The sequence below is a fragment of the Cavia porcellus genome, unplaced genomic scaffold, assembly GCF_034190915.1.
Source record: "Cavia porcellus strain 051 isolate PalLab524CR breed Dunkin Hartley unplaced genomic scaffold, mCavPor4.1 scaffold_1, whole genome shotgun sequence".
NCBI lineage: Eukaryota > Metazoa > Chordata > Mammalia > Rodentia > Caviidae > Cavia > Cavia porcellus.
The window spans coordinates 27,281,796-27,308,838 of NW_026947484.1; the positions used below are offsets into that span (position 1 = coordinate 27,281,796).

The 27,043-nt window shown below is 33.1% G+C and overlaps 1 protein-coding gene across 6 annotated transcripts in view; it reads left to right on the plus strand.

Moving 5' to 3' along the window:
• Window positions 1–27,043, plus strand: part of Scfd1 (sec1 family domain containing 1) — a 95,395-nt gene that overhangs the window by 56,099 nt on the left and 12,253 nt on the right. For 3 of the 6 annotated variants that reach the window (XM_063246426.1, XM_063246438.1, XM_063246432.1), the window contains 7 exons: window positions 5,814–5,910; window positions 8,033–8,103; window positions 9,620–9,699; window positions 13,891–13,953; window positions 15,650–15,725; window positions 22,392–22,445; window positions 25,301–25,353. In XM_063246426.1, coding sequence (XP_063102496.1) covers window positions 5,814–5,910; window positions 8,033–8,103; window positions 9,620–9,699; window positions 13,891–13,953; window positions 15,650–15,725; window positions 22,392–22,445; window positions 25,301–25,353 — 494 coding nt within the window. Of the gene's footprint in view, window positions 1–592; window positions 5,911–8,032; window positions 8,104–9,619; window positions 9,700–13,890; window positions 13,954–15,649; window positions 15,726–22,391; window positions 22,446–25,300; window positions 25,354–27,043 lie in introns of those variants that run through there. The other 3 variants (XM_063246429.1, XM_063246441.1, XM_063246442.1) reach the window with 2 other exon arrangements.

Below are 27,043 nucleotides of genomic sequence, written 5' to 3' on the forward strand. Positions count from 1 at the left end.
CCTTACACAAATTATACTCTAGTGAGCTTGTGTTACAAAAACAACAATCCATCTTTGGAGTTACGGATGTTGTTCCTTAGAATTTTCTCTCATTTCAAGAATTTGAGAAAAGACTTGTAGATATTAAATCTGTCGATAGCCAGTGTGGTAGCTGTGAGTTCAAGGCCAGCCTGGGCAATAAAGTGAGTTCAAGGCCAGCCTGATCTGCATAGTGAAACCCAGTCTCAGACACACACACAAAAAAGCAACTTCAAAATGATCAAATGTGTACTAATCAACAAATGTACTGTCTTCCATAAAGCATATGCAAAGAAAACAATAAATTGTTCGTGAGGAAAGCATGATTTTCACCTACTGTTTATCTGTACTGTAATTGGAGTATGACCAGCATTTCAATCTCAACTTCTACTATGGTAACCTTGAATAAATTGATGGTTCTTTGTGTCTGTTTTGTTATCCTTGAAATGAGACTAATAATTCCTAGGTATTTGAAAAATTAAATGAGATAATGTAAGATAGTAGTTTATAAATTTTGTTCTTTCTACAGAAACAATTGATGGATCATTTGTATCTTTTTTTTTTTTTTTTTAAGGTTCTTGAGAAGGTTTGGTATAAGCCATCCTGAGGTTCTCTATTTAAAATTTTTGAGAACTGTCCCTTTAAGTAAAGTGCTTTGTACATGGTAGGTGCTGGCTGACTTATTCAAGCTAGACAATTTGTACTCAGATACCTTTCCTCTTAGATTTTGCTTCTTTGTAATCAGTGTCGTGACGTCATCACTTTTATGTAACAGCTTTATTGAGAATACAATTCATGTGTCATATAGATAGTGCACTTTTTAAAAGTATATAATTCAGTGGTTTTTATTGCATTCACAGTTGTTACAATCACAGTCAAAATAATTTTAGGAACTTTTTGCATCTCAAAAAATAAAACCCTGCCCATAAAATTGCTTTTGGACTCAATTTGCATTGTTGCTTAGAAATAGAAGTTAATACATTAAGAAAGGAAAACTAAGTCAAATGTGTATACCTACAGGTGGACCATATTTTTTCACTGATATATATATAATTATCATAGTCAGTAAAGTCTACCATGGCATTTAGTGTAATTTATTTAATATCTGGAGTTTTTAAAAATATTTTCACCTCTAGAAATTCAATCTAGTTTCTTGCTTTTAAAATCACTTCTAGGTTGCTCTTAGCTTCAAATTCAATAAACTCAAGTACCTGCTATGATCCAGGTACTACATTAAACCCCTGGGGTTAAGCAGTTAATTAGATTCTAAAGATTCTAAAGAGTTTATAATTTTAAGGGAGTGATATATAAACATAGGACTTATATAATGTGGCCATTTTTATTATGGAGAGCTATATAAAATGCTTTTAGTACACAGATAAGGGAATAATGAGTTCTGGTTAAGGAGACTGGGGGAAGAGACAGGAAAGGAAGAAAGCAGACACATTTCAAAGAACGTAGACATTGGAAATGAGTAACATTCATTGATTACATGATTAGAGGAGGAATATTATCTTCAGAAGCAAACAAAATAACCTAAATTAAAGGAACACCTAGTGCTTACAAAATATTGGAGTTTTTTGATAGGGCTAGAGGTAACTGAACCTAGTAAATAATTCTGGAATAGGAAAGGTTAACTGGGCTAGATTGTGAAGATCCTAAAAGTGAGCTTAATACCATGTTTTATTGTCTCCGTCATTCCTGACTTCAATGTAAAGAACAACTTTTCCAATTTAATATTCTCATTAATATGATTCCTACTATCATTTTAGTTCCCTATGAGTTTTATTAGACTTCTTATACTTCTGTACTTTCTATGTCCTTTCTTATCTTTTATATCTCTTTTGTCCATTTTAATATTTTTAAGATTTTATCACATGTAGGACTTTACTCCTTACCTATTTTAATATTCAGAATTGCTTTATTAAGTAGCTAAAATAGTTCCACTGTACCTACATTAATCAGCTTTCCCTTTGCTGGACATAATTCTCAATACCCACAATTTAAAGGTGGAGAATTTTAATTTGACTAATGGTTTCAGGAGATTCTGTCTGGTCACCTGGCTGTAAGGCAGAAACATCATGGCAAATGGACATAGCAAGGCAAAGATAATTAGTCCATAGTGGCCAGGAAGTAAATAAGGGCAACAGTGCCAGAGAAGAAGGAGGAGAGAACCAGATAAGAGACCCCAAGGCCATGCCTTAATGCCCTCCTCGGATGCTCTAGAAGTATGCTTTACTAACCCCTGAGTAACCCCAGACCAATCAAGTTGACAAAATTAAGGTTAATTAGCAGTTCCTTGTGAACATGGCTCCTTAACCTTTTGGAGTTGATATCACAGTTGGTATGATAGATGCGAGCAAATTCTTTTTTTTTTTTTATCAGTACCAGGGATCGAACTCATGACTGCCTGCTTGCAAGGGAGGTGCTTATGCCGCTGAGCTAAATCCCCAGCCCAAGCAAATTCTTGTTACATGTTGTTAAAGGGTAACACCTGACCCTTTACTTTCACAGAGTTAAATACTTATCAAATAAAGACAATAGCAAATTCTTAAGTCTACCTAACATGTTTGTACTGTCTTGTGTATAACCAAAAATATAATAATCCTTTCCAAATGTCTTCACAGTCCTAGAATTGCTACAAAAAGCCCAATCAAAGTCTTTTGAAACTCAAGGCAATCTCTTAGCTGTGAATCCCTTTAAAAGTCAAAAACAAGTTGTATAATCCCAAGATACAGGGCACCAGGGTTATCATTCCCATTTCAGAAGAAAGAAAAAGGGATAGGTAGAAATAGAATCAAAGGAAGACTAAAATTAAGGAAAACAAACATTAGGTCCTATAGATCTGTATCTGGCATCCAGGGCACATGGAGATGAGAGCTCCTCAGGACTTGGGCCCACGTACCCCTTTGACCTTGGCTCTCCTAAGGCAGGAGCTTTCCTGTATACATGTTCCAGGTTCCTGGTATTTTCACTATACTTTTGGATTCAGTCCCATAGCTATATTCACTACATTCTCAGGGGCTCCTTGCCTGGCTGTCCAAGCCACCTTCAAAATCTAGGTGGAAACGTTTGACTCCACAATTATTACATTCTGCATGCCAATAAAATCAGCCTCATGTGATGTCAACCAGTATGGGCAGTGGCCGGGCCTCCTTGGATCCTGGCCACAGCAACCTGTGAGTGTCTGGATAATTGAGCACAGTGAAATGAACCTCAGGAACAAATTCCTTGCTTCTGTTGATCAGGGGTCCTAGGGACTGTCAAATGAACAGTTTATACATTTGTATCCTTGAGCCTTCGAGAGATGAGATCAGGGGTCCTAGGGACTGTCAAATGAGCAGTATATACATTTGTATCCTTGAGCCTTCAAGAGATGAGATCATACTGATTTTTAAAATGTCCTCAACAAAGTCATCTTATGCCCTGTAAAAGAAGAAAGTACTTGGTTTCTTTTTAATGTTGCTAATCTCTTCAGCAACGATATTCTTGACCCATCTTTATACATGATTCTTTCTGGCCCCAAATTTAAGTTAATCAGATTTTTCTATTTTTGCTGCCAGTTTTTACTATAAAACCAGCTAAAAGTAAGCCAGGGTATCCATGTTACACCCTGAACATAGAGCTACATGAAATTTCATCCACTTTCTTTAATCTCAGTCTCCTGAAAAGTCCCAGCATGTAGACAAAACTTGGATTTTCTGCCCAAGTGCACCACATGTAGTTTCCAGTCCAACTACCAGTAGAGTGCTTTTCCTTGGCCTTCACTGTTGGTGTTCTATCTGCATTCTCATCTTCTGAGCTCTGACCAGAATCATGCACCAGACTCTGTTTACAGCTTTCTAGGATTTCTCTAGCTCCTATCTCCAGACCTTTCCAAATTTCTCCTATAAACCAGTTCCCAAGGCTTCTAAACCATATAGGCATGTCAATAGCCCAGCTTCTCCTGTAGGAATTTTCTGGTAGTAAACTTTACTGTTGTTAAACACAATACTGAGTGCTCAAAGCTTGAGGTTTAATTTGCCTGTGGTTTCCTACGACTATTTAAATGATCAACTGGTGCTAAGAAAGAAACTTCAGGGTAGGTGGGCCTGACAGAGTAGAGATGCTTAGTTCAAGATGGGGAGGAAGCAGAGTGGGGCAACAGTGCTGGAGGAGAAGTGAGGGACCAGATACTATAAACCTCGAGGTCATATCTCCATAACCCACGCAGACACAGCCAAAAGCGTGCTTCACCAACCTTAGGAGATCCCAGGTCAGTCAAGGTGACACAGTGAAACTTAACCATCACAATTCCTAGATCAAGAAGTCTGAAGAATGTAAAGGGCTGGGAATTTGATAATGGATTTGCTTCATTAGATTTTTATCAAGATTTTAGTGGCAAGAAAATTCTGTTGTCTGTATTTCTGCTTGAAATGAAAGGGCAAAGGAAGTGGAAGGTTGTTAAAATATATGTTCTGTTTGCTCATATTTATGAACTGGAAGTATAGAATAAAATAAATGTCTATTGGAGCAGGTAGAATTGGGGTAGAAAAGATTGGTGAGAGCTGAGATTTCTCAATATATACCTTTTCATGTTGTTCCTATTTTTGAACTATCTGAATATTTCATCTATCAATCTGTAGCCTAATGGCCTCTGCAATTAAGAGTACTATGATTATTTCTGTTGTCCATGTGTGAAATACATTCATTAGTCCACTATTTAAATGTCTATCCTCCTGTGTGCCTTGGTACAATTTGTTTGACTGAAATGGACATGTCTTTGTCTCCAGATCATTTTCAGAATTCGTCACTTCCTCCATAATTATTTGTCATCTTAGCAGAATGTATTTATTTTCCATATTTATATTTTATGTTATTGCTAAGTATCCATATTCATGTTATGAATTGTTTCTATTCTGCCTTTAATTGTTAATGCCTTCAAGTTAGAAAGAAATGCATTTTCTCTTCTGTAGTACTAAATAGAATTTAATAAATATTTGAAAACTTTTATTTACTCTGGCGCAGTGATTGCAAACCTTTTAGAACTTTGAAGAATAACAAATAGCCTAGTGCAGCATGTGTGCCATGAATTCGCCAATATTGCTCTGGAGGATTCTAATGCAGTATTTAATTTGGATAATCTTAATCACCAAGGTTTTAAATTAGTGGAAATACCTTTTTTTAAGCAGTAGCAAAGTTTATTTGAAGAAGTAAAAGTGAGCAGTGAGAGAGAAACGAGCTACAGATCAAGCTTGGTTGAAGAAAGGAAAAAAAAAAATAAGATAAAAGTACACCTTGGAGGAAGGGGGCAGGAAAACCACAGTAGCCAGTAAAGATCCTGTATAGAAAAATTTTACTACTTTTCCATTATGTAAAACTTTAGTGTACTACAATGGAGAATTAGAAGAGTTTTATTTAAGGTAAAAGCGTTGAAAATAAATTAAGCTGACTTCTGGCAGTTAAGGTAAAAACAAAAATGTGAGTTTGAACACTCAAAGAAATACACATAACATGATCCCTTGACTAATTTGCATGGAGTACAATTTGATTTGTGTTCTAATTGTGAACTGTGTGTTTTTTATTTTTACTAATATATATGAGACATGCAAAGTTTGTTCTGTTGTGGGGGAAAAAAGGTAACATACTACTTCGGTTGTTTTGTTTTATACATTAAGTACATGATCAAAAGTGAGAAACTAAATTCTACTAGGAAATAAGCATTTATTTTTAAAATTGATCATAGAAAATAAAAATTTTAAGCACTTAGTATATTTTTATTAATATCGTCCCATCTAATGTTTATTTTGAAATAGGCAAGGAAGCTGGATGTATATTTTGAATATGAAGAAAAGATAATGAGCAAAACTACTCTGGATAAATCTCTCCTAGATATAATATCAGACCCTGATGGTATGTACTATAAACGTGAGGTTAACATAAGTATCCATCTGATGAGTCCAGCATTTTAAATGTTAGCATAATTTAAGAAGAAATAGTTTTTCAGTACCAATACCAAGGTAATAAAATCAGCTCTTTTCTGCTGACAATTTTTCGATATAGGAGTCCCTCAAGTAGAAGATGATTTGCATTATATTTCACTAAACTTTTCAGTGTCTCATGATGTTTTCTGAGTACTCTGGTTTACCCAGAGTATTTCCAAAAAATAAGCATCTAAAATCAAGTTGTATTTTACATATCTAAGAAGTTCACTTTTAAGAGACCCTATAATTAATCCCTTTGTATTTATACAGAATTTCTTAAAGCAAAACATATTTCAATTAGAAATTGTAATTATAGCTTTTAATTATAATGATACTGGGATCTATATAGTGATTTAGTACCTAAAATTCTTAATTGTAGAGACTTTTCAATCATTTCAGAATACTTTTAAATACAAATCTCAGTTTTCCAAGATGAATAAAAGGCCTAGGACCCATTTTGCATACACGCTATTCACACTGAACAGGATAACTAATGCAAAAGTATTCTGGCTGGAACACAAAAAATTAGGGCCAAGGAAATGGAAAAATACTAGGAAGCTTGTGGAGAGGCAGGAACTCAGGAAAGCACCCCTGTACTGTTGTTTATGAATTTCTTGGCTCATCTGTGAACTGCATATGCATAATCTGATCCTAAAGAACATTCCACAGACTGAAGTGAAAGTCTAAACTACTTCCCAGTTGCAGATCATCGACTGTACAATGGTTTGGATCCCAAAAGCACTAAAAAGGGGTTTGAAAATAGAATTGATGAAAGCAAAACCCAGAAAAAGATGGTAGGAACCAGACAGAATAAAACAAAGTTATCAGCATTCTCCTAGGATTTATAAAAAACCTTGAGTCTCGTAACTTCATATTCAGAATGTTCTGAATATAGTATTCATTTGTAACATAAGAACTTGGGGGAACCTGCTGTTGATCTTTATTTTACCATACTTAACAGAGAAAACTTAAGTTGAAGAGTGTGTGGACTCCAAATCTTATGAAACATTAATACTTTACTAGTCATGCTTTGAAAAATATTTCCTAGCTTTATTCTGATGTGTATCAGAATAAAGCTAGGAATATATATATATATATATATATATATATCAGAATACACACACATACCTAGTAGCCTATGTATTCTGATATATATATCAGAATAAAGCTAGGAAATTATATATACAGATATATATATGTGTGTATATATATATATAAAATAGTTGAGTCCTTACATCTTAAGACTTTGCAGTGATGATAAATAGTTTCACTTGTTCACATCAGTACTTTACTTTTCTACCAAAGTGTATCCTGTAGAAGGAAGAAAGAATAAATGAGTTTCTCTGACAGTTTGGGCTTTGAGTTATAGAAACAGTAGCTCAAAGTACTTGCTACAAGAAATTTATTTGAAATTTTACATTTTATCTTAAAGCATGAGGCAAATATATTTTACTGTATAATATGGGTTATTTTATTTTATGTAAAAGTGTGATTTTTCCCAAATCTTGAAGCAATGTAAGACCCTTCAGAGGACCTGTATTTAGGAACTCTTGTGAGGGGCTACCACTTTAGGCTTATTTAGATAATCTTATTTAACCATAAGTTTTATAATCGTATACCTAGGGTGACCATACAGCTGATTCTCCATATATTCCCATATTTATTACCAGTTGTCCTTATATAATTGTAACCAACAGCTACTTGCCATCTCAGAAATGTCCTGTTTTAGCACTGTCATTGCCTTACTATATCCTTTCTGTTCTTTGGAGCTTATATCTAAAAGTTAAATCTATTCCAGACAGTTTGGGTTATACAATAGAGGTGTTTGCATAATCACAGCCTCTAGTCCCTTAGTTAATCTTTTCCCATATTTATATACTATTATAATTATAGTACTTATTACCTGTTAAATGAAGAACTATTATTTTGTTCTGTCACATTTATATATACCTTGAATATTAATGAACGTGTAAATGTTAACTACAATATGTAAGATTACGATTACGAAAAGATTTTTTGTTTGTTTGTTTTTAATGCTTTCTCCTATGTAGCAGGAACTCCAGAAGACAAAATGAGGCTGTTTCTTATCTATTACATAAGCACACAGCAAGTACCTTCTGAGGTATGAGCTTTTTGAAGTTGTTAGAAGAAAGAGTAAATGTATATTTGCAAAATTACTACAGGTAGAATTTCAGAAGTTGAAGTAAAATATCACTATGGCTTAATGTCTACTTCATTCCTGCCTTTAAAGGAAAAACAGTTTGTTACGGCTAATTCTATTTATTGCTGAGTTTTATAGCAGTATTTATTTCTGGAAAATAACTATTCTAAACTAAGTTAACCATATTTGCTAAGGCTTTTTGAAAGCTTGGACTTACCAATTTAATGTTGTTTGAAAACTAATGTTCACTATAGAAGTATCAGCTGTTTTCTAAAGGACAGTGATGATTTTGGTGTCAGATTGGATTATTAACTCTTATTTTATTTAGCTTAGTGTAATTTATAGATGATCATATAGAATGACTTGGATGCTTAAGTTCCTTTTCTTTGTTGGTAGCATTTATTAAAGTCTGATAAATTGTAAGGTTCTGTTTGTCAAAAATCTTGAGCATGTTAAAATAGCAAACTAAATGTAAAGTGTCTGCTCTAGGGCATTCTGCTTTACTGTAGAAATACACACATTTCTTGATGTAGAATTGCGATTTTCATTTTTAGAAATACATTTTAGAAAGAACATCAATGAGGTTTTACTTACATGTAAGGAAATTCTAATAGCCTATGTATAATGTTTTAAGAATATATTGTTTAAAAACTTAATTTAATATTCCCTTACTGTGATTACATTATTTTCATTTATTTTTGGTAATGATTATACCTGTTCATAAACTTCAGTAATGACTAAGAAGCATGAAGCAAATTATGACTACTAATAACAGATTAACAGCCCTAAAAATGCAAAGTAATGAAAATTTCTGGTTGAAAGTGAGCTTTAAAATTTCTCTGATACCATTTGCATAATGGAGTCACTGGGAGAATAGGCTCCTTTAATTTACATAAGTTCATGTAGATTTACTTATCAGAAAATTTTAAACATAAGGAAAAGAGAAAAAAATAATTTAAAAAGCATAGAACATTTGATCCCCAACAGCACCAAAAAAAAAAAAAAAAAAAAATCAAAACCCACAAATGTGAGACAGCTGTTGTTCAGTTAATGAATGTGGACTGAATGGTAGAAGGAAACATAAATCTGTAATTCTTTCAGTTCATGTAATTCTCCTGATAATATTAGTTTTGAAAGATGCTTGCTTAAACCAAATCATTTGGTGTTTGTCCCAAAGTATATCAGTCTTATTTCAGCAGTAGAGCAAACACTGACTATCGAACTTAGGGGATGACAGAGTACTGCACTTTTAATTTTAGAGCCTATTGAAAAATAATTTTTAATGTATGTAATTTTTGTCGCAGATCCTCCATTGAGTGTCATTTAAGATTCAACTCCACTCTACTTGGGTACATAAAATTTAAATTCATGCCTTAGTATAACTTTATTTTTGTGCTCCAATTTTTTGATTAGTCAAATGACAGCTGTCTTTTATGAAAGTTTAATCATTTATCACTTAATTCTTTTCTTATTTCAGGCGGATTTGGAGCAATATAAAAAAGCATTAACAGATGCAGGATGCAACCTTAATCCTTTACAATATATCAAACAATGGAAGTAAGTTCATTTTCTTCTTTAATTCCTGTTATTTAAGATAAGGGCACAACTGAGGTTTTATTTCCCACAAAATGGAATGCTAATCAGGAAACTGAACAATGGAAGGGTGAATTTTTTATACACAGTGGCATAAATTTTTCCTTATCTGATCCACCCTATGGACAGTGTAAACTATGATGCCTTTCTTCTTAGACAAATTTTATATTTTCTCCACTGATAATGGAAAAAGTCAAGTCATGAAACATTTTTGATCAGATGTCTAAAACACTTTAAAAATTTTTTTTATTTCCTTGTTCCCTGGGTTAAATGTAGATTAATATACCAAAATTTACAGAATACTCTCCCAAGGAAGGTTAATTGATACATTCATACTCTGCTATTAGAAATATAAATCTGGTAGATGGTATAAGAAGTTTCTTCAAAATAGCTTTGACACAAAAGGATGCAGAAGAGTCAAAACAGTCCTGAACAAAAAGAATAATGCTGAATGAATCATGGTATCTGATTTCAAAATATATACAAAGCCATAGTAACAAAAACAGCATGGTATTAGCACAAAAATAGACAGAGATAAATGGAATAGAATAGAGAACACAGAAGCCCACACAAATGGGAAAATGACAGTCTCTTTTAACAAATGATACTGGGAAAACTACCATATGCATACAAAAAGGATTGTAACTAGATCTCTGTCTTTCACTCAATATTAAAATCAATTCAGAATGAATCAAGACCAAAATATAAGACTGAAACTTTGAAACTGCTAGGAGAAAAACATAAGAGAAATGCTTGAAGTCATCAGCATAAGCAAAGACCCCCTGAAGCGGACTCTAATAACTTAGAAACTAACAGCAAGACAAAAAATGGAATTTCATCAAATTAAAATGTTCTGCACAGCAAAGGAAATAATCAGCAGACTGCAGGAACACACTACAGAATGGGAGAAAATCTTTGCCAGTTACTCTTCCAAAAGAGGAATAATACCTAGAATACATTAAGAAAAGAACTCAAGATGCTTAACACACACACACACACAAACTCAGTTAATAAATGGGAAAATAAAATGAAGAACAGACAGTTCTCAGAAAAGAAATAAATAAATAACAAAGGTCAATAAGTATATGAGAAAATATTCAGTATCTGTGCCCATTAGGGAAGTGGAAATTAAAACTGTATCTAGATTCCATCTTAGCACAGTCAGTGGCTATAATGAAGACTACAACAAACAATAAATGCAGATGAAGATGTGGGAAAACAGGAACCCTTCTATACTGCTGGTGGGAATATAAACTAGCTACTATTGAAATCAATGTGAAGCCTCAAGCTGGACATGGGGTCACATGCCTGTGATTCCAGCACTCAAGAGGTGGAGACAGGAGGATTACCATGAGTTCAAGCCCAGCCAAGGCTACACAGCAAGACCCAGTCTGAAAAAACAAAAACAATTTAAAGGAAGGAGCCTGCTTAAAAACTACAGAACCCATTTCATTCAGCTCTACTACTACTCAAAATATTTCAGGAAGAATTAAAGATAGCATACTATAGTGATATGTACATGCCCATGTTTGTTCCAGCATATTTCACAATAACAGGTACATGGATAAAGAAAATGTGGTTTATGTACAAAATTGAATATTATTGAGCCATTACAAAGAAAGAGATCATGTCATTTGCAGAAAATGGATGGAACAAAACAGCATTGTGTTAATCAAAATAAGCCAGATTTAAAAGTCAAGTATGGTATGCTTTCTCTCATATATGGAATCTTAGAGAGAGAAAAAGAAACAGGAAGGGAAACTATTAGAGATGAGGAAAGGGATCAGGGGAAGAGGCCAAAAATAGTTGAAGTACATTACATACATGTACATATATGCCAAAATGAAGCCCATTATTCTGTATAGCTAACATCTACTATTTCTTAAATTGGCTTTGTCACCTGCCTGGCAGGTACAAGATCTTGAGTTTGATTCCCAGTACTAAAAACATAAAAATAAAAATAGCTTTGCCCTAGTACTTCTGTTGTTAAAGATTTATCCCAAAGAAATTGTTAAAGCTGCAAAATCTTAGAAGCAATTATAATGATGAAGTTCTGAAAACTCACCTTAATGTCTAGCAATAAGATTAATAAATGCCAGGCAATTAAGATTAACCAGTAAGATTAACCAGGGATTTAGCTCAGTGGCAAAAACGTCTGCCTGGGAAGCATGAGGTCGTGAGTTCAATCCCTGGTACCAAAAAAAAAAAAAAAAAAAAAAAGATTAACCAATAAATCGGAATAGAATATAATTGCGTCTTTAAAAATTATATTGTTAAAAAATTATGTTGTAGAAGTCTTACATAATGAAATTGGGAAATTTCATGTTATTTGGTAAGGAGAGTTTATGACATTGTTTGATAAATACTGTTGGCTCTCCATATCCTTGGGTTTCAAGTTCTCAGCATGAAAATATTCAAGAAAAAAATTGCTAAAAATTAGGCTTTTTTCATTTTTATTCCTAGACAATTCAGTATAACAGTTATTTATTATAGCATTTACTTTGTATTATGTATTATAAGTAATCTAGAGATTAGTAACATAGTATAAAGGAAGATATGCATGAGTTGTGTGCAAATACCAGGCTATTTTATGTGAGGGATTTGAGCATCCACAGATTTTTGTATCCTTGAGGATCATGTACCAATACCCTGTGAATGCTGAGGTTTCATTGCATTTTCTGATACTGAGCATGATAAGCAACACTCCCTACTGTTATTGAATTTGTATCTGTCAATTGTGTCAAAAATATGTATAACAGGAGAAATGCACCAAATTGTTAATAATGATTATGTCTGAATGGTGAGTGTGAGTGCTACTTATCTTTTTTGTGTTTTCAAATTTCCTTTTATTCATAATAAGAAAAATTTTACAACAAACCTTTGTTTAAAAAGAAAAATTGAAAACTGTCTTTTCCAACATTTATAATACATTGATTTATACCTTTGACTGTGTTAGTATCACTGTTTTTTAAAAAAATACTATTATTCATGTGAAATTCCTTAATCAGTATTTGAAGTTATTGGGGAAAGCAACCTTGGGCATTATTTTACATAAATAATAAATATGTAATTTGTGACATTTATTTTAATTTCCGTTTGTAAGAGCCATACGAGGTTCTTACTAAAGAAAATTTTTGAAAAGTCAGATATAAAGAAAATAAAACTTTACTCATAATCTCAAGGAGACTACAGATAAGTGTTAGTCACCAAGTTGCCTAGTCACATCCTCCTACCTCAGTCTCCCCATACTACCGGGAGTGTAGACATGTGCCATCATGCCTAGCTATGATTTTAATTTCTAAATTATATGTGTCGTATATGGATGTGTCCAAAGATAAGAATATAAACTAACTTCCTAACAGTTAGTGACCTCAGTGTGTTGAATTCTTCAAGGAGCATTCTATATTTTCTGGATTCTGCAGAGAAATGTGAAAATATTCTCAGAGGAAAATATTTTCTAAGACATAGTCTATGTGCTTTCGTCCAAACTTTAATAATCTTATATATAGATTAAAGAAATCATTTAATAATCTTATACATTAGTAATCTTATAGATCAGTGAAAGAGTTGAAAGTAAATAACTATTCAGTTAAGTCTAAAATTGTACGTTGAAGGGTATAATTAAAAGGGAGATCATTAAGTAGTAGAACTAAGAGTAATGATAAAGAGTTTTGAACTGAGTCTTGAAATGTGTAATTTCTATTGACATTAGTGAGTTTATACCCCCCAAGGATGCCATGGATTAAGGCATATATCTGGGATCACTTTAGTATGAAATGTGAAGAACAGTATGGAAACTAAATCATTATGAAATTGTTCTCTTAAGCCAACAGATCTCAACCTCTTTTCTTGCCCTTAATGAGCAGACAGAAAAAAATTGTAAAATTTTTCAGTGTTTCAGTACTAACTTTCCTGTGTATTATTTAGGTTTTGTTTTTTTGTTTGTTTTTGGTACCAGCAATGGAATTTAGGACCTCATGCTTGCCAGGCAGGTGCTGTGCTGCTGAGCTGTATCCCTAGCTCTACTGTATATTATTTGAAAAATTATGTTTTTAGAAAATATTTACATAGTAGAAATTATAATCAATATTTTAATATAATGATGTGGAGTAATGACACCGATAGGCTCCTTTTAATAATTTCATTATTTGATAGGGCTTTTGCCAAGATGGCTTCAGCTCCTACCAGCTATGGCAGTACTACCACCAAACCAATGGGGTAAGTGTTTTTAATAATGCCCGTGGAATTGGACTCCAAACTTCAGATTTTCATGCATTAAAAAAAAAATCAGTTTCTGACACTTTGAATACAGAGCATTTTCATGATATACAGAAAAATGTCAATATGCCTTTCCTTAGATAATTTAAAATTTTTAAAATGGAAGGTTACATGGGTATGAGATATTGGTTTCATATGCTTTGCTCTTATAAAGTTACATTTTTCATTTTCTGAAACTATGTGAAGGTTAAAACTTTATATCAGCATTGATAACTAATGTGGACTTGAGGCTAAGCATTCAGACCTATCTGCAAGACAGATCAAGGCATTAATGCCAAATGGTAGCTAGGATGTCCCCAGGGCTGGGGATGACTTTTTATTCCACAGAATCTTATAAAATTTGTGTGATATTTTTTTCTCAAAGGCTCTGAACAAGGTAATTCTTACTTCTCTTTTTCGATACTCTGCAAGTTTCAAATTTCTAACATTATTTAGAGCTAGAATAAATTATAAAGCCCAGAGGAAGACAGATTTATCTTAGTCCCACATTGAACTATTGGTTTTCATGAAACATTTCCAAAAGCAGAAGTCCTAAGAACCTTTATAAAGTGCTGCACAAAATGAGTTCAGTTGACCTCACCGTGAGATAGTGTTACATAGGTGCTACAAGAGTACACACCTTTCAGAGCTGCTGATGCAGAGAATGGCCCCAGAACTATGCTTCCCAAAGAAGGTTACTTTCTCTAACTTCTCCTAGTGAAGGATTTCCATCCTGTCCCTCTCCATTTCTGAGGGAAGTAAGGACAAAATAGGTAAAAGGAGAATATTTTTGGAAAATAATTCCTATATATTTAACAGTGTAGATTTTCCGGTTTCATGTCTTAAAGTTTTATGAAATAGTGAAATCTGTTTGTTTTTCATGTAATATTTTAGGTGGGAATTATAACAGAAACTTGTGAGAAAATCTTGGGTAATTTGAAAGCTATGTCTAGCTTTCTAATATCAATGAAGAATTACTCTTCTGTGCCACAAAGCATCCTTTGATTCATGTGAGAGCCTTTTTGAACTATAAAGATAAACCCAGTATAGCAAGTCTTCTTTTAGAGTTCTTTTTGTAGTTAAAACTTCAGATTAAAAAAAACTCTTCAGAATTGAGGTAGAATTCACTAATTATATCATGTTTCATTTTTAATATTGTATTTCTAAAGAGGGGAGATGGTATACAATGCAGAATTGAATCTAGTTGCTATACAGAGAATCCAGCAGCATTTGACCTACGCAAAATATTTACAGGCGTATATATATTTTCCATGTGTTTGAACTCCTATAGCAAGTTATTGAATTATGACTTTTAATTTTAGTATTTTAGTACTAAGGCAATCAAAGGTAAGGAGTTTTCAAATTACAGTTTGCCTAAAAAGTATACTTAAAGCTACACAATTAAAACTATTTTGAGGGTAATTATTTTTATATTTTTAAATAAGTATCAATCAGAGTATTACTATTTTACTGTTAAATAAAATTACAGCAGGGATACCCCAAGAAGCAGAAATTCTCAAGACCCTTCTTGCTGTTGAGTGACAGCAAAGGTAATAGGTACAATAATCATCAACACGAGGTGAATAATTGGAACAGAAACAAATGGGGGAAGCAATTTGTACTTAGTGTGGTCCTCCTTCTCTTCTGCCTTTTCTAGTCTCTTATCACGAGTCATGAATACAGGATCACAGTTTGTGATGGAAGGAGTGAAGAACCTGGTTTTGAAACAGCAAGTAAGTGCACTTTTTAGAAAACACACTAGTAACTTTTACACCTAACACTGACAGGCTGATTGCTGAGTTCAAGGAATTCCTAGGCTTACTCAAATAAGTACTAGGAATAAAGTAAAATGAAGTATTCATTGTTATATGTAAGAATATGAGTATTTTTACGTGACTATTCAGAGTTCCATAGTTTTATGCTTTTTTAAAAAAAGATTCATTCAGTTGGGCTTTACTCTCATGTTTGTGAAAATACATTAATTAAAAAAATGAATTTAGGGGGATGGGGATTTAGCTCAGCGGCATAAGCACTTGCCTTGCAAGCTGGCGGTCGTGAGTTCGATCCCTGGTACCGATAAAAAAACGAAAAAGACCAAAAAAAAAAAAATGAATTTAATCTATTTAGATAATGAGCTACTGTATAATGAATGTTGTTTATTGTAGCAAGACTATTAATAAACTAATGAACTTTAGATCAAGAGTCCTTTGCATTTTGTAGGAAGTAAACTATTTTAGGTAGAAAAATATTTTGAATAAAAATATGCTTGATTTCATATTTTTTCTTAGTCCTTAGTTTTACATATAGGACATTTTTAAATGAATTTTGTGGTTCTTTGGTTTTTATATTACCAGTGTATATATGCTCTGCTTCAGAACTTGCTTTTTACTTTTTATTGTGGGTTTTTTTAAGTATGCGTTAGTCTATCAAGCACTCTGAACCCTTCAGTTCTCCATATTCTCCTGTTTTTATTTCATCCATCTGTCAATTTGTGTTTTTTACTATGTGGCAATTCTGAGATACATTGTTTCATATAAATTGTCTGTAGTGAGATGAATTATAAAATCTAACGAGTGTTAATCAGTTATCCAGGTCTGAATATAAAGGTTTTCAGAAAAAGTGAGGTGTTTTTTTTTTTTTATTTCTTTCTCTGAACCTCCCCCACACTTTAGCTTATGATTTCTTAGTGTTTTATACATATATTCTTTCTTTCCATTTTACTACTTGATAAATTCTTTGGGTATAAAGAATTTTTCCCCATTTTTGTATTTTCCATAGCACTTAACTAGGTTTCCAGTAAGTTTATAATAGCCAGGCTTGGTGGCACATGCCTGTGATCCCAACATGCGAGAAGTTGAGGCAAAAAAATTGCTACAAGTTCAAGGTCAGCCTGAGCTATAAAGTGAGTTCAAGGCCAGCTTGGGCTATAAAGTGAGTTCAAGGCCAGCCTGAACTGCATAGTGAAACCTTGTTTCTAAAAGATGAAGAAAAAAAAAAAAAAAGATAAAAGTTGGTTTCTAGTTTTAAACCAGATGTTCTATTCAAAGGTTTTATTTAAATATTAGTGAGTATACTTTTATTATAAAATACCAAAATAAAAGAATAATGAAAATGCCTAATTTTTTAAAGGTAATAGGCCGATTACTTTTCAAACTTTTCCTTAAATTCAGATTATATTGTCTCCTGAGTACCTGGGGAACAGTTTTTAGCCTCATTGTCTTTTTTAGAAATTATTGTCAGTACCTCTGATTCAGTCTTTCTTAGTAAAGACATACTACTAAATATTTAATCCATTTTTTGATCAATATACAATCCTCTAATGATACCTGCAAGAATTGTCTAAATTGGTGTACTGTTAAATATTTTATTATGCTAATACATGAGTTTTATTTATAGTTCAGAAAGTATAAAAACAAATTATCCTTGAAATCAAAGATTTGACAAGTTAATTGTTCTCAATAAGTATTACCAAGGTACCCTTCAGTAAACAGGTTTTTTTCAACAAATATTTAAATTCATAGAAATCCATTTTTTGAAGTTATATTATCCTAATGCTCAAAAATTCACAGTACTATCTTGAGAGTCCAGAGCATTTTGAGCTCTAAGCAATAAGAGGTAAGACAAATCAAAGAAGAGACTGCTAGAAATCAGTTCTTTTTTTTTTAATTTTTTTAAAATTTTATTTCAAAAGAGAAAGAGAAAAAACAAAACAAAGAGGTGTAAGGGTACAAGTAATACAGAACTACAAAAAAAAAAAAATCACCAGTTAATAGATTACATATTATCATCTTAGAGATAGTTGCTCAAATCACAGTATCAAAGCATACAAAGTAGACATTCAAACAGTGAGACTGCAAACAGTTGTGTTCAATGATCCAACCAAAAACATTAATATGGGCATCTATTTAACACCCCTAAACACACTTGCAGTTGTATCCTTTAGAGCACTTTTTTTTTCCTCTCTTTTTTACAATAAAATTTACACATTTTGGGTTTTATTACTCCTTAGTTCTTACTACTTTTTTTTTTTTTTTTGGAAGAGAATAAAGTCAAATATGGAAAAACAAAGCTGTCAGTCAAAACCAAGGATAGACATAGTAGAAATCAGTCCTTTCTCGTACTTGAAATATTACAAGTAACATACACCTCATAAGTCTATAAAAACTTTTGGATTGTTATTATCTGAATAAACATTGTAACCTATAAATAAATTACACAAAAAAAGTAGGATTAGCCTTGGCCAGTTTTCTGGATCACTTATACTGCTTTTTATACTGTGTTTTACGGAGGTGTAAATTTTATGCATCACATGTATCAGCTATCACATACAGCCAGTTGAATGATATTCACAGATCTGAAATATTTGTGAGAGGATAATTATACAACAATGTGATGGTGAATATTGTAATACAAAATTGCATAATTTAGAAGTCTTCTGTTTCACTTTGACTTGTTTGCCAAAATAATTAAATTAGCAACATATAAATTATAAGTGGAAATCTACAGATTTAAAAAAATTTTAAAAGACATGGCTATGTGGTATTTATTTAAGATTGATTTAACTTAGCAAGAATAAAAAATTTGTACAATAGGAAAATTTAACATTAGCTACTGAACTTTATGGTAATAATTTTGTAATGTATACATATATCAAAATAACACTTTGTGCACCCTAAATATATACAATTTTTATTTGTAAATCTTTAGTAATCAGTAAACCTGAGGGAAAACATTGTTAATTATTTTAGTATGGTTAACAGTGTTATGGATTTTTTTTGAAAGAATTTTGGTATATTGAGAATATATACTGAAACGTTTATTGTTTAAAGATGACTTTGAGTATTTTAGAACATCTAGGGAACCAGGTGTGCTGGCGCATGCCTGTACCCAGCTTTTGAGAGACTGTGGCAGAAGAATCACGATGAGTTTGAGGCCATCCTGGGCTACATAATAAGTTCAAGGCCAACCAAGTGTACATAGTTAGATCCTGTTTCAAAAACAAACAAAACATCTAGGGGAACAGGTGATAGTTAAAAGTATAAGCAAAACAGGATTTTGCATGATTCACTAGTTGTTGAAGCTGGGTAATAGAGAGATGCATGTGTTTTATGGATCCATGTTACCTTGATTTTATTGCCATTATCATGCTATGATCTGGGAAAAAAATCACTTTTTATATTTTTTGGTCTCATGTTGTAAGTTATACTCATTGTAGATACTCATCTGGCTTACAATTTTAAAAATTTGGTAAGCATTGATCCATCTTATTGCCCTTATATCTTTATTTCGCTTCCAGCATCCACCCTTCCTAGCCCTGATGGGTGGTCCTTATGCCTGGTGGGTGCCCAGTGTCTGCACATTCAGTCTTGTTCTTTACCAGGCTGTGAACAACCTTCTGGATAAGCATCATCCTCATGGGAGTCCGTGTAGTCCTTTTTCACTCTCCAGGGCTCCAGTACAACAGGATCAGGACAGCAGGACAACAGGAATCCTTGCCCCACCCGTTTCTAGCATCAAAATCAGAGTAACATCCCAAGCCCACGAGTACAATGGGAAAGTTAGAAATAATCACAGCAAGAAGTTGGCAGTTAAGTCAACAAGAAATTCCAGCGAGAAAAAAGTCTGTTTTGGTTATAGAACTGTATTATATTTGTTAGATTGTCTTTTTGTTTTTCATTTTTATGCATATTTTATTTCAATTCATTTTTAAGCAAGTACACCATCACAGATAAAGTTAACATTTTTGTGTCTTTGAGACAGAGTTTGACTATGCAATTCAGGCTGGCCTTGAACCCATTTTATAGGCCAGGCAGGTCTCAAACTCACAATGATCCTTCTGCCTCAGCTTCCCAAGTACTGGGATTATAGGCATGCGTCATCCCATTGAGCAGTTAACATTATTTTGTTCTGAATTTTTTCCAGTGACTAAAATCATAAAACATAACTGAGGACATAAAGGCAATTAAGCTTTTGGAAAATAGAATTCTCATTATGTTGCTTTCCAGATAAGTTTCTAGTTCATGTATTTGAACATATTAATGTTTTAGTATAGGACTCTCAAATCTGTATCTCAGTGGTTCTCTACTGATAAAAATGGCAGTACTAACTAGTACAATAATGTTCCTCATTTGACTTCTTAAATTGCAATTTGTAAAAACAAAATTATTGAGGATTTTTGAAATGATGGGTTTTTAATTTGATTAAATTTCATTTATACCTCTTACTGAGGTATACAAAGTTTTTGTGTTTCTAAAGACAAATTAATAATTTACTAATAAAAGAGAATTGCATGTTTTTGTTTGGTTGTTTTCAATTTCCTATTGTGTAAGGCGTTTCAATTCAGTTTTTTAATCAGTAAAAATTGCTTAATCTCATACATAAATTATTCTCAGTATATAATTGATCTTTAAAATTATTAACTCATGCCTTCACTCAGGCAAGGAACAACTAGGTAGTGTTTTAATTTGTGGCAAAGCTCAGAAGTTGTTTCTTAGTGTTCTTTCTTACACCTTTAAATTCACTATTTCCTTTATCTTTCTCTATACCTGAAGTCTCCCTTAGTCTGTGATTGTGTGTGAAAATTCCATTGTGTAGTGGTAGTAGCTGATGCTTTTAGACGATTGTAAAGCCCAGGCAAAAACATAAAGAATTATCTCTGGGCTCCTGAGTTTTTGAACAATTTTGTTTGAAAGATGCCACTCATTATCAGACTTGTCATTAGACATAACAAAAGCTGCAAAACACAAAGTAAGATTGGATGGTACCTTTTAGGAAAATCTCTTTCTTTTTTTTTTTTTTTTGGTCTTTTTATCGGTACCGGGGATCGAACTCACAACCGCCTGCTTGCAAGGCAGGTGCTTATGCTGCTGAGCTAAATCCCCAGCCCCAAAAATCTCAGTTTTAAACTAACTGAAAATTTACCATGAAATATTGGTTAAATGTCCAAATTTTGAATTATTTTGACAAGTATGAAAGTAATGTGATGCATAATTTATCACAACATAAAATCTTTTAATTTTTCTACATGTGTAACTCTAATAGTACAATTCAGAAAGTAAACAGAATTCAGTATAGAGAAATGGATATAAAATTGTCAATTTTAGTACAATTCTATAATATAAAATTTTTTATTTTTACCTATTAATGTTGTATCATCATCTTTTATTGGTATTACTTGGGAGAAATATGTAATAATAGTTTTCTCCTTTGGGTAAGACATTATTATACATCTTAATTTGCACCCTGTTATTCTTTAGAGAAATTTGTGGATTGGATTTATTCTCAAATGAACAAAATTTTTTTGAAACAAAACATAACAAGGTAAAATTTGGAGCCACCTTTTTATTTTAATTCTAAAGAGTATTAAGGAAGTACATACAATCTGTTCGAGCAGTTGGTGTTTATTTATATTTAAAAGTTTCCAGCCAACATGATATCAGAGAATAATGAAACAGCCTTAATTTTAATTTTCTTTGCCTAAGATTATCTTAGGGATTTTATTTAACTAATCTAGTAAAAGAGAAAAACTGCTTATTTTCTGTTGGGAGAGAGCAGCATTTTCCTTAGTTCTATTTTGGTTAAAATGTTTTGTGACATAAGAAAGTGAAAACCCTTGTAAAATAGTGTACTAGCTACAGTATTCATAATAATCAGATTTAGCAATATTGCTTTTGTTATGTGAAGCCTTCAATAGATACAAAACTATTATTTCCAGAACATCTCGTACAGTTCACAAAGAAAATATCAGTTCAAAATAGGCAGAATATTGTCCCAGTAGAAATACACTTGAATTGAACAAGAGTCATTTAATAAACTTTCTGTATTCCGTGTCTTATGCTTTAGAAAAATGATAAAACTTGGGGCTGGGGATTTAGCTCAGCGGCATAAGCACCTGCCTTGCAAGCAGATGGTCGCGAGTTCGATCCCCGGTACCGATAAAAAGGAAAAAGAAAAAAAAAATGTAAAAAAAAAAAAAAAAAGAAGAAAAATGATAAAACTTGTATCTGATCTCATACTTTTCACAAAGTTTATTAGATTTTTAAAGAAAATGTAGGATCCACAGGAAAAAAAAATTTAAAAGCAGTGGGATTCTTACTTAAAACCAAAAATCTGATTAAAAAGCAAGCATCCTACAAAGCAAAAAGCCCAGACATTTCTACCTACTAAAACTTAAGTATTGAAAGGAGCATTTTATTGAGAATTATATTTTTTCTGTGGAAATTTGAATGTTGAGTACTTACATCTATGACACTGTCTTGACCATTCACAGAATATATAATTTTAGACTGTGTTTATAATTGAAAGATAAGCATAGTTAACTTTAAAGTAGACTTTTGTTATGAGAGGAGCAAACCAAAATTCCTTTCTGCTATTTAACAAAATACTGATCTGTTCCACAGAATCTTCCTGTCACTCGTATTTTAGACAATCTCATGGAGATGAAGTCAAACCCTGTGAGTAACATTTTACATTGAGCTTGTAAATTGTGGTGTCAAACTGACTAATATGGAAGATGATAAAAGAAGGTTTAGTTTATTGTGATGTTAAGCATAGTGGAATACGCGAGAGAAAGGAAAGAATCCATGTTTTCAGATCCTTTTTTAACCATTATCACAGGTAACTGGGAATGGCTTTCCCAGCTGCCAGAATCATTCTATCCAGCTCTCACCCACAGTAAATGTAGATTACATCCTGGATTTGTAATTAAATGTAAAATGTCCTAATGCATACGTTTCTGTAAATCAAAAAGAACTGATCTCCTTATTTGGTGCAGTGCATAGATGACTAGTCTTATTTTAAGAAAATTAGAGGAATGCATAAAATAACTTAAAGAAATATATTCAGATGATAGTATTTCTTTTGGGCTGGAGATAGTAAATTAAAAGGGAAATTATCAGGTGAATAAACAAATGAATAAATATTGTTAACGTTTACTTAAAGAGCAGGTTTCCAAGCTATCTGCTGGCAACTGAAGAAAGAAATATAAAAATCCGCACAATCTGTTTCACCAAAAGTACTACCAGATTACTATGGCAACCAGCAGGTGCTTGTCATAAGAGCCTGGAATCAAGAAAAACGTCAAGACCCTACCACCATCAAAACCCTAGTTTGAGATGATCTCACTGAATCACCATACACTTGGCAGTGAGAGCTTACCATTCCAGACTTGAGAGAATAGAATCTTTAGATTAATGTGACTTGTTTGAGTAATTGATAAAAGGTAGCAATAATAGGAAAATAACAAAAACAAATTTTAAAATTCATTCTTGAGGAAGTGAAGATATAGTAAAACATCCCTAAAAGGCCAATTGCTGTTATGAAAGGAATGGGAGAATTATGTGTAATGATAAGCTAACAAGGCCCAGATGCTTCCATTTGAAGATCAGTATAAATATAGTGATATTTAATAAAGTCATAGACTTTGTCACTGCACTCCAGAACATATGAAGAGAGGATTCTTTTGGAAAGCCTCAGAAAAGTATAAATGTATTACTAATTATTTTACAGAATATAGCTTCATAAAAAGCAGTTAATTTCTTTATATTATCCCAAATAATAACAAAGGTTAAAAGTATAAATAAATGCAAAACCTTACACAGATGCCAAACACATAAAGGGTTAAGAACATTCAGAATATTTGGTTACCGTCCTTTGACTTCAGATGAAGACTAGGAATAAGAGTAATAGCTAACATTTATTGTGTACTTATGTGCATAGAACAACCTAAAGGTTTTTTTTAATGTCATTTAATTCTCAGTAGAACCTTCCAGTAAACTACTGTGATCATTGCTCATTATATGGATGCAGAAATTGAAGAATACCTGTGATCAGTTAACTTGCTTGAGAATACACAATTAATAAATGACAGAGATGAGGTTTTAACTACGGGCCAGATGTATTACCATTATGCTAGATTGATTAGAGGCCATGACCTTCAGGAATCACAAAAATATAGTGTTTAAAAAAACTTAAGTCATTTTAATAATGGAGGCGAGGCAACAAAGAAACAGGGACTTCCCGACCACACTGCTGGTAGCAGGACTGGACCCAGAGGCCTGCTCTTCTGTACTCCGCCTCGTGCGCTTTCCAGCACGTACGCTCCTGCACATTTTCCTGTCGTAAACATGGAGATGGCTCAATTGTTTTACTCAAATATTTCTCCACATTGGAAAAATTTATCAGTTCTGTTGAACTTATAACTGAAGGCACAATACTGCAGACTTTTTTATTAGAAAAAGCAAATTTTCCTGTTTAGAAAACGGCTCGTCCATCTGCTAGCTGAGTTAGCTGCCTGCACTCTTCTGTCCTTTCCTTCCGCCCAGACAGGCTGATTGAGGCGCTGAGAAGTAGCAAGGTATGCTGGGTTAAACCTGGCAGCTAGTCCTGATGTGTCTCATCTCAAATGCTTCAGAATGTTGCAGTTTAACTTTAGATGCATTTGTATAACTTACATTATGTTCTCCTTTGATTTGTCCTAATGGAATAAATTGAAATTAAGATGACGTAGATATCAAATAGGTTTCATCTTTCCTTGTAAGTCTGCCTGGTGGTGTTGAAGGATTCTAACACATCTGGGTTTACTGAGACTGCCGTGGTTGATGGAAGTAGCCACCCTTGTGTGCAGGTGGAGACGGCAGAACTACACACAGTGTGTTTGTTCCCTATCAGCTTTCGGGAGACTGTATGCCAGGAGGGAAAAATGAGCTTCTTTGACTGATCTGCTATACAAGGAGTAGGGGGCAGAATTTGGGAAGTAATTATATCAAGTAGTAGAGCAGTATCTTCCAACTCCTTTAATATTGAGACATTTCCAGTTTAATAGAGACCCACTCGAAGTTTCAGATAAGCAAGATTATGAACATGTATTAGGTATTCTGTATGTTCAATAAAATCATGGACTGATGAAGTTAAAACAGAAGTGCTTAAGTGCGTTCATTGTTTTCAGAAGTATAAAAGAGGTGTTTCTGAGAAACATGGTGATTATGAGCTTTGACAGTAATGTTAGACTGCCAGAGTTCAACACTGGGTTTCCATACTTAGATATGTGACCTTAGAAAAATTAATGTCTTAGCACCTCAAACTTGCCCATCTGAAAAATGAAAACAATAATAGTAACCACCTGATAGACTAGATTGAGCAATTTAAAGCAGTTAAGGGTTAGCACACAGTGACTTCTCATTAAATTTCAGAGGTGCTGGTTATACACTCTGCAGAATTGAGAGATTCATTGACTTAGTGTAGTATTGTTGGACTGTGGGCCTCTAAAGAGAAATCCCAGAATCATTGTGAAGTCTGTTTTTTTAAATAGGAAACTGATGACTATCGATATTTTGATCCCAAAATGCTTCGGGGCAATGAAAGGTAAGCAGCTTTTGTCTTACATGATTTATTGTGTGATTTCTTTCCAGGAATGAAATGATTGGGTTTTTATTATTATTATTAAACAGTGCTGGTTATTACTAAAAATTCAAACTACAAAAGAACTTCAAACTACATAACTGATTAAGGAAACTATGTATTCTAATCTCATCACTCAGATAATCACTGGTAATTATACATAGTTTTAATAGCACTGTTACTTTGTAAGGAAACAGAAATCCAGTAAATGTATTTCTTTATGGGTGCGTGTATACTTGAAAGGGAAAGCAAAATTTTAAGTGTGAGGAGGCAAATTTGGGTAAAATGTGTTTTAACGTGAATATTCTTTTTAGATCAAATGAAAGAAGCTTTATATTATATACCAGTGACTTACGTGTTTTTTATGTAATTAATCTGAAATCCAAGTCCCTGGGAGCCATGACTACGAGGACACTTCCTCTGTCTAAATTTCTGAATTTTGTGACAGACAAGGCACAGTGATGTGAAAAGACAGCCTACAAGTCACATTAAGATAAACTAGGTGGAATGGTGGGGCCGGTGTCTACTTGCCTGTCACTTATGTTTGGGATTTTTAGAACTTCATACTTGCTCTGAAATCCCGAGCTTTCACATCATTGTGGCTAAACTGTTTTGTAATTTTAAATGTTAGTATCTTTTCTGAGGTTGCCAGAAATACTTTGATATAAGAAGCTGCTAATACCAGCTTACAGTGGTCAAGGAAATTTGACAGCAAATTATGCAAAGGAAGGATGAATAGTAACTACCACTAGGGGCACAAGGGCTTGCTAGGAGTGATAAAAAGGTTCTAAAATTAAACAGTGGTGGTTGTACAGCTGTAAGTACAGTAAAAACCATTCATTATACATGTCACAGCGTGGGTTTTTGTATCTTTTTTCTTATATGCACTTTTCTCCTACATTCATAATTTTGTCTTAATTATTTTCTTCCTTGAATATAGATAACAAACAGATAGGAGTCACAGAATGTTTAAATCTTGAATGTAACATAGGAGACATATTAGCATTAATAAGACAAGACAGGCTGAACTTCATTTTTAATAGAGCCTTCTCCTGAGCCATCGCACAGTTAAATTTTTGTTATTAATAACTAGCAATACAGTGCTATTTTAGTCTCATCTCTGCTCAACCCATGTCTACTGTCAGAGGAACTTACATTTGCTAGAGGGAAGTCAAACACTTTGGAAGCATTTTGATCAGGTAAACTTCTATCCACTCCTGTGGAGTATTTAGACAGGCCGTAGAAATGAAGAAAAATGAAAGAACTGTGTTTAGCCACTGAACAATTAAGAGAATACCATCGCTCTTTCCTTGGTGATTTTCAAAAATTATTTTTGAAGAAAATGTAAGCTGTCCTTGTAGAGTAACTATACCACATATTTTAGCACTAAAAACAAATACAAAGCTGCCATGCAAAACTTGGAAAAATGTCTTTAATAAAGATCCTTTATAGAAAAAAGTATTTTAAATATGTAACAAAAATAGGGGCTGGGGATTTAGCTCAGCGGCATAAGCGCCTGCCTTGCAAGCAGGCAGTCGTGAGTTCAATCCCCGGTACCAAAAAAAGACAAAACATAAAAAATAAAAATTAAAATTAAAAAATATATATATAATAAAAATAACAAACTACAGTAAAACACAAATCCCTTTTCCCA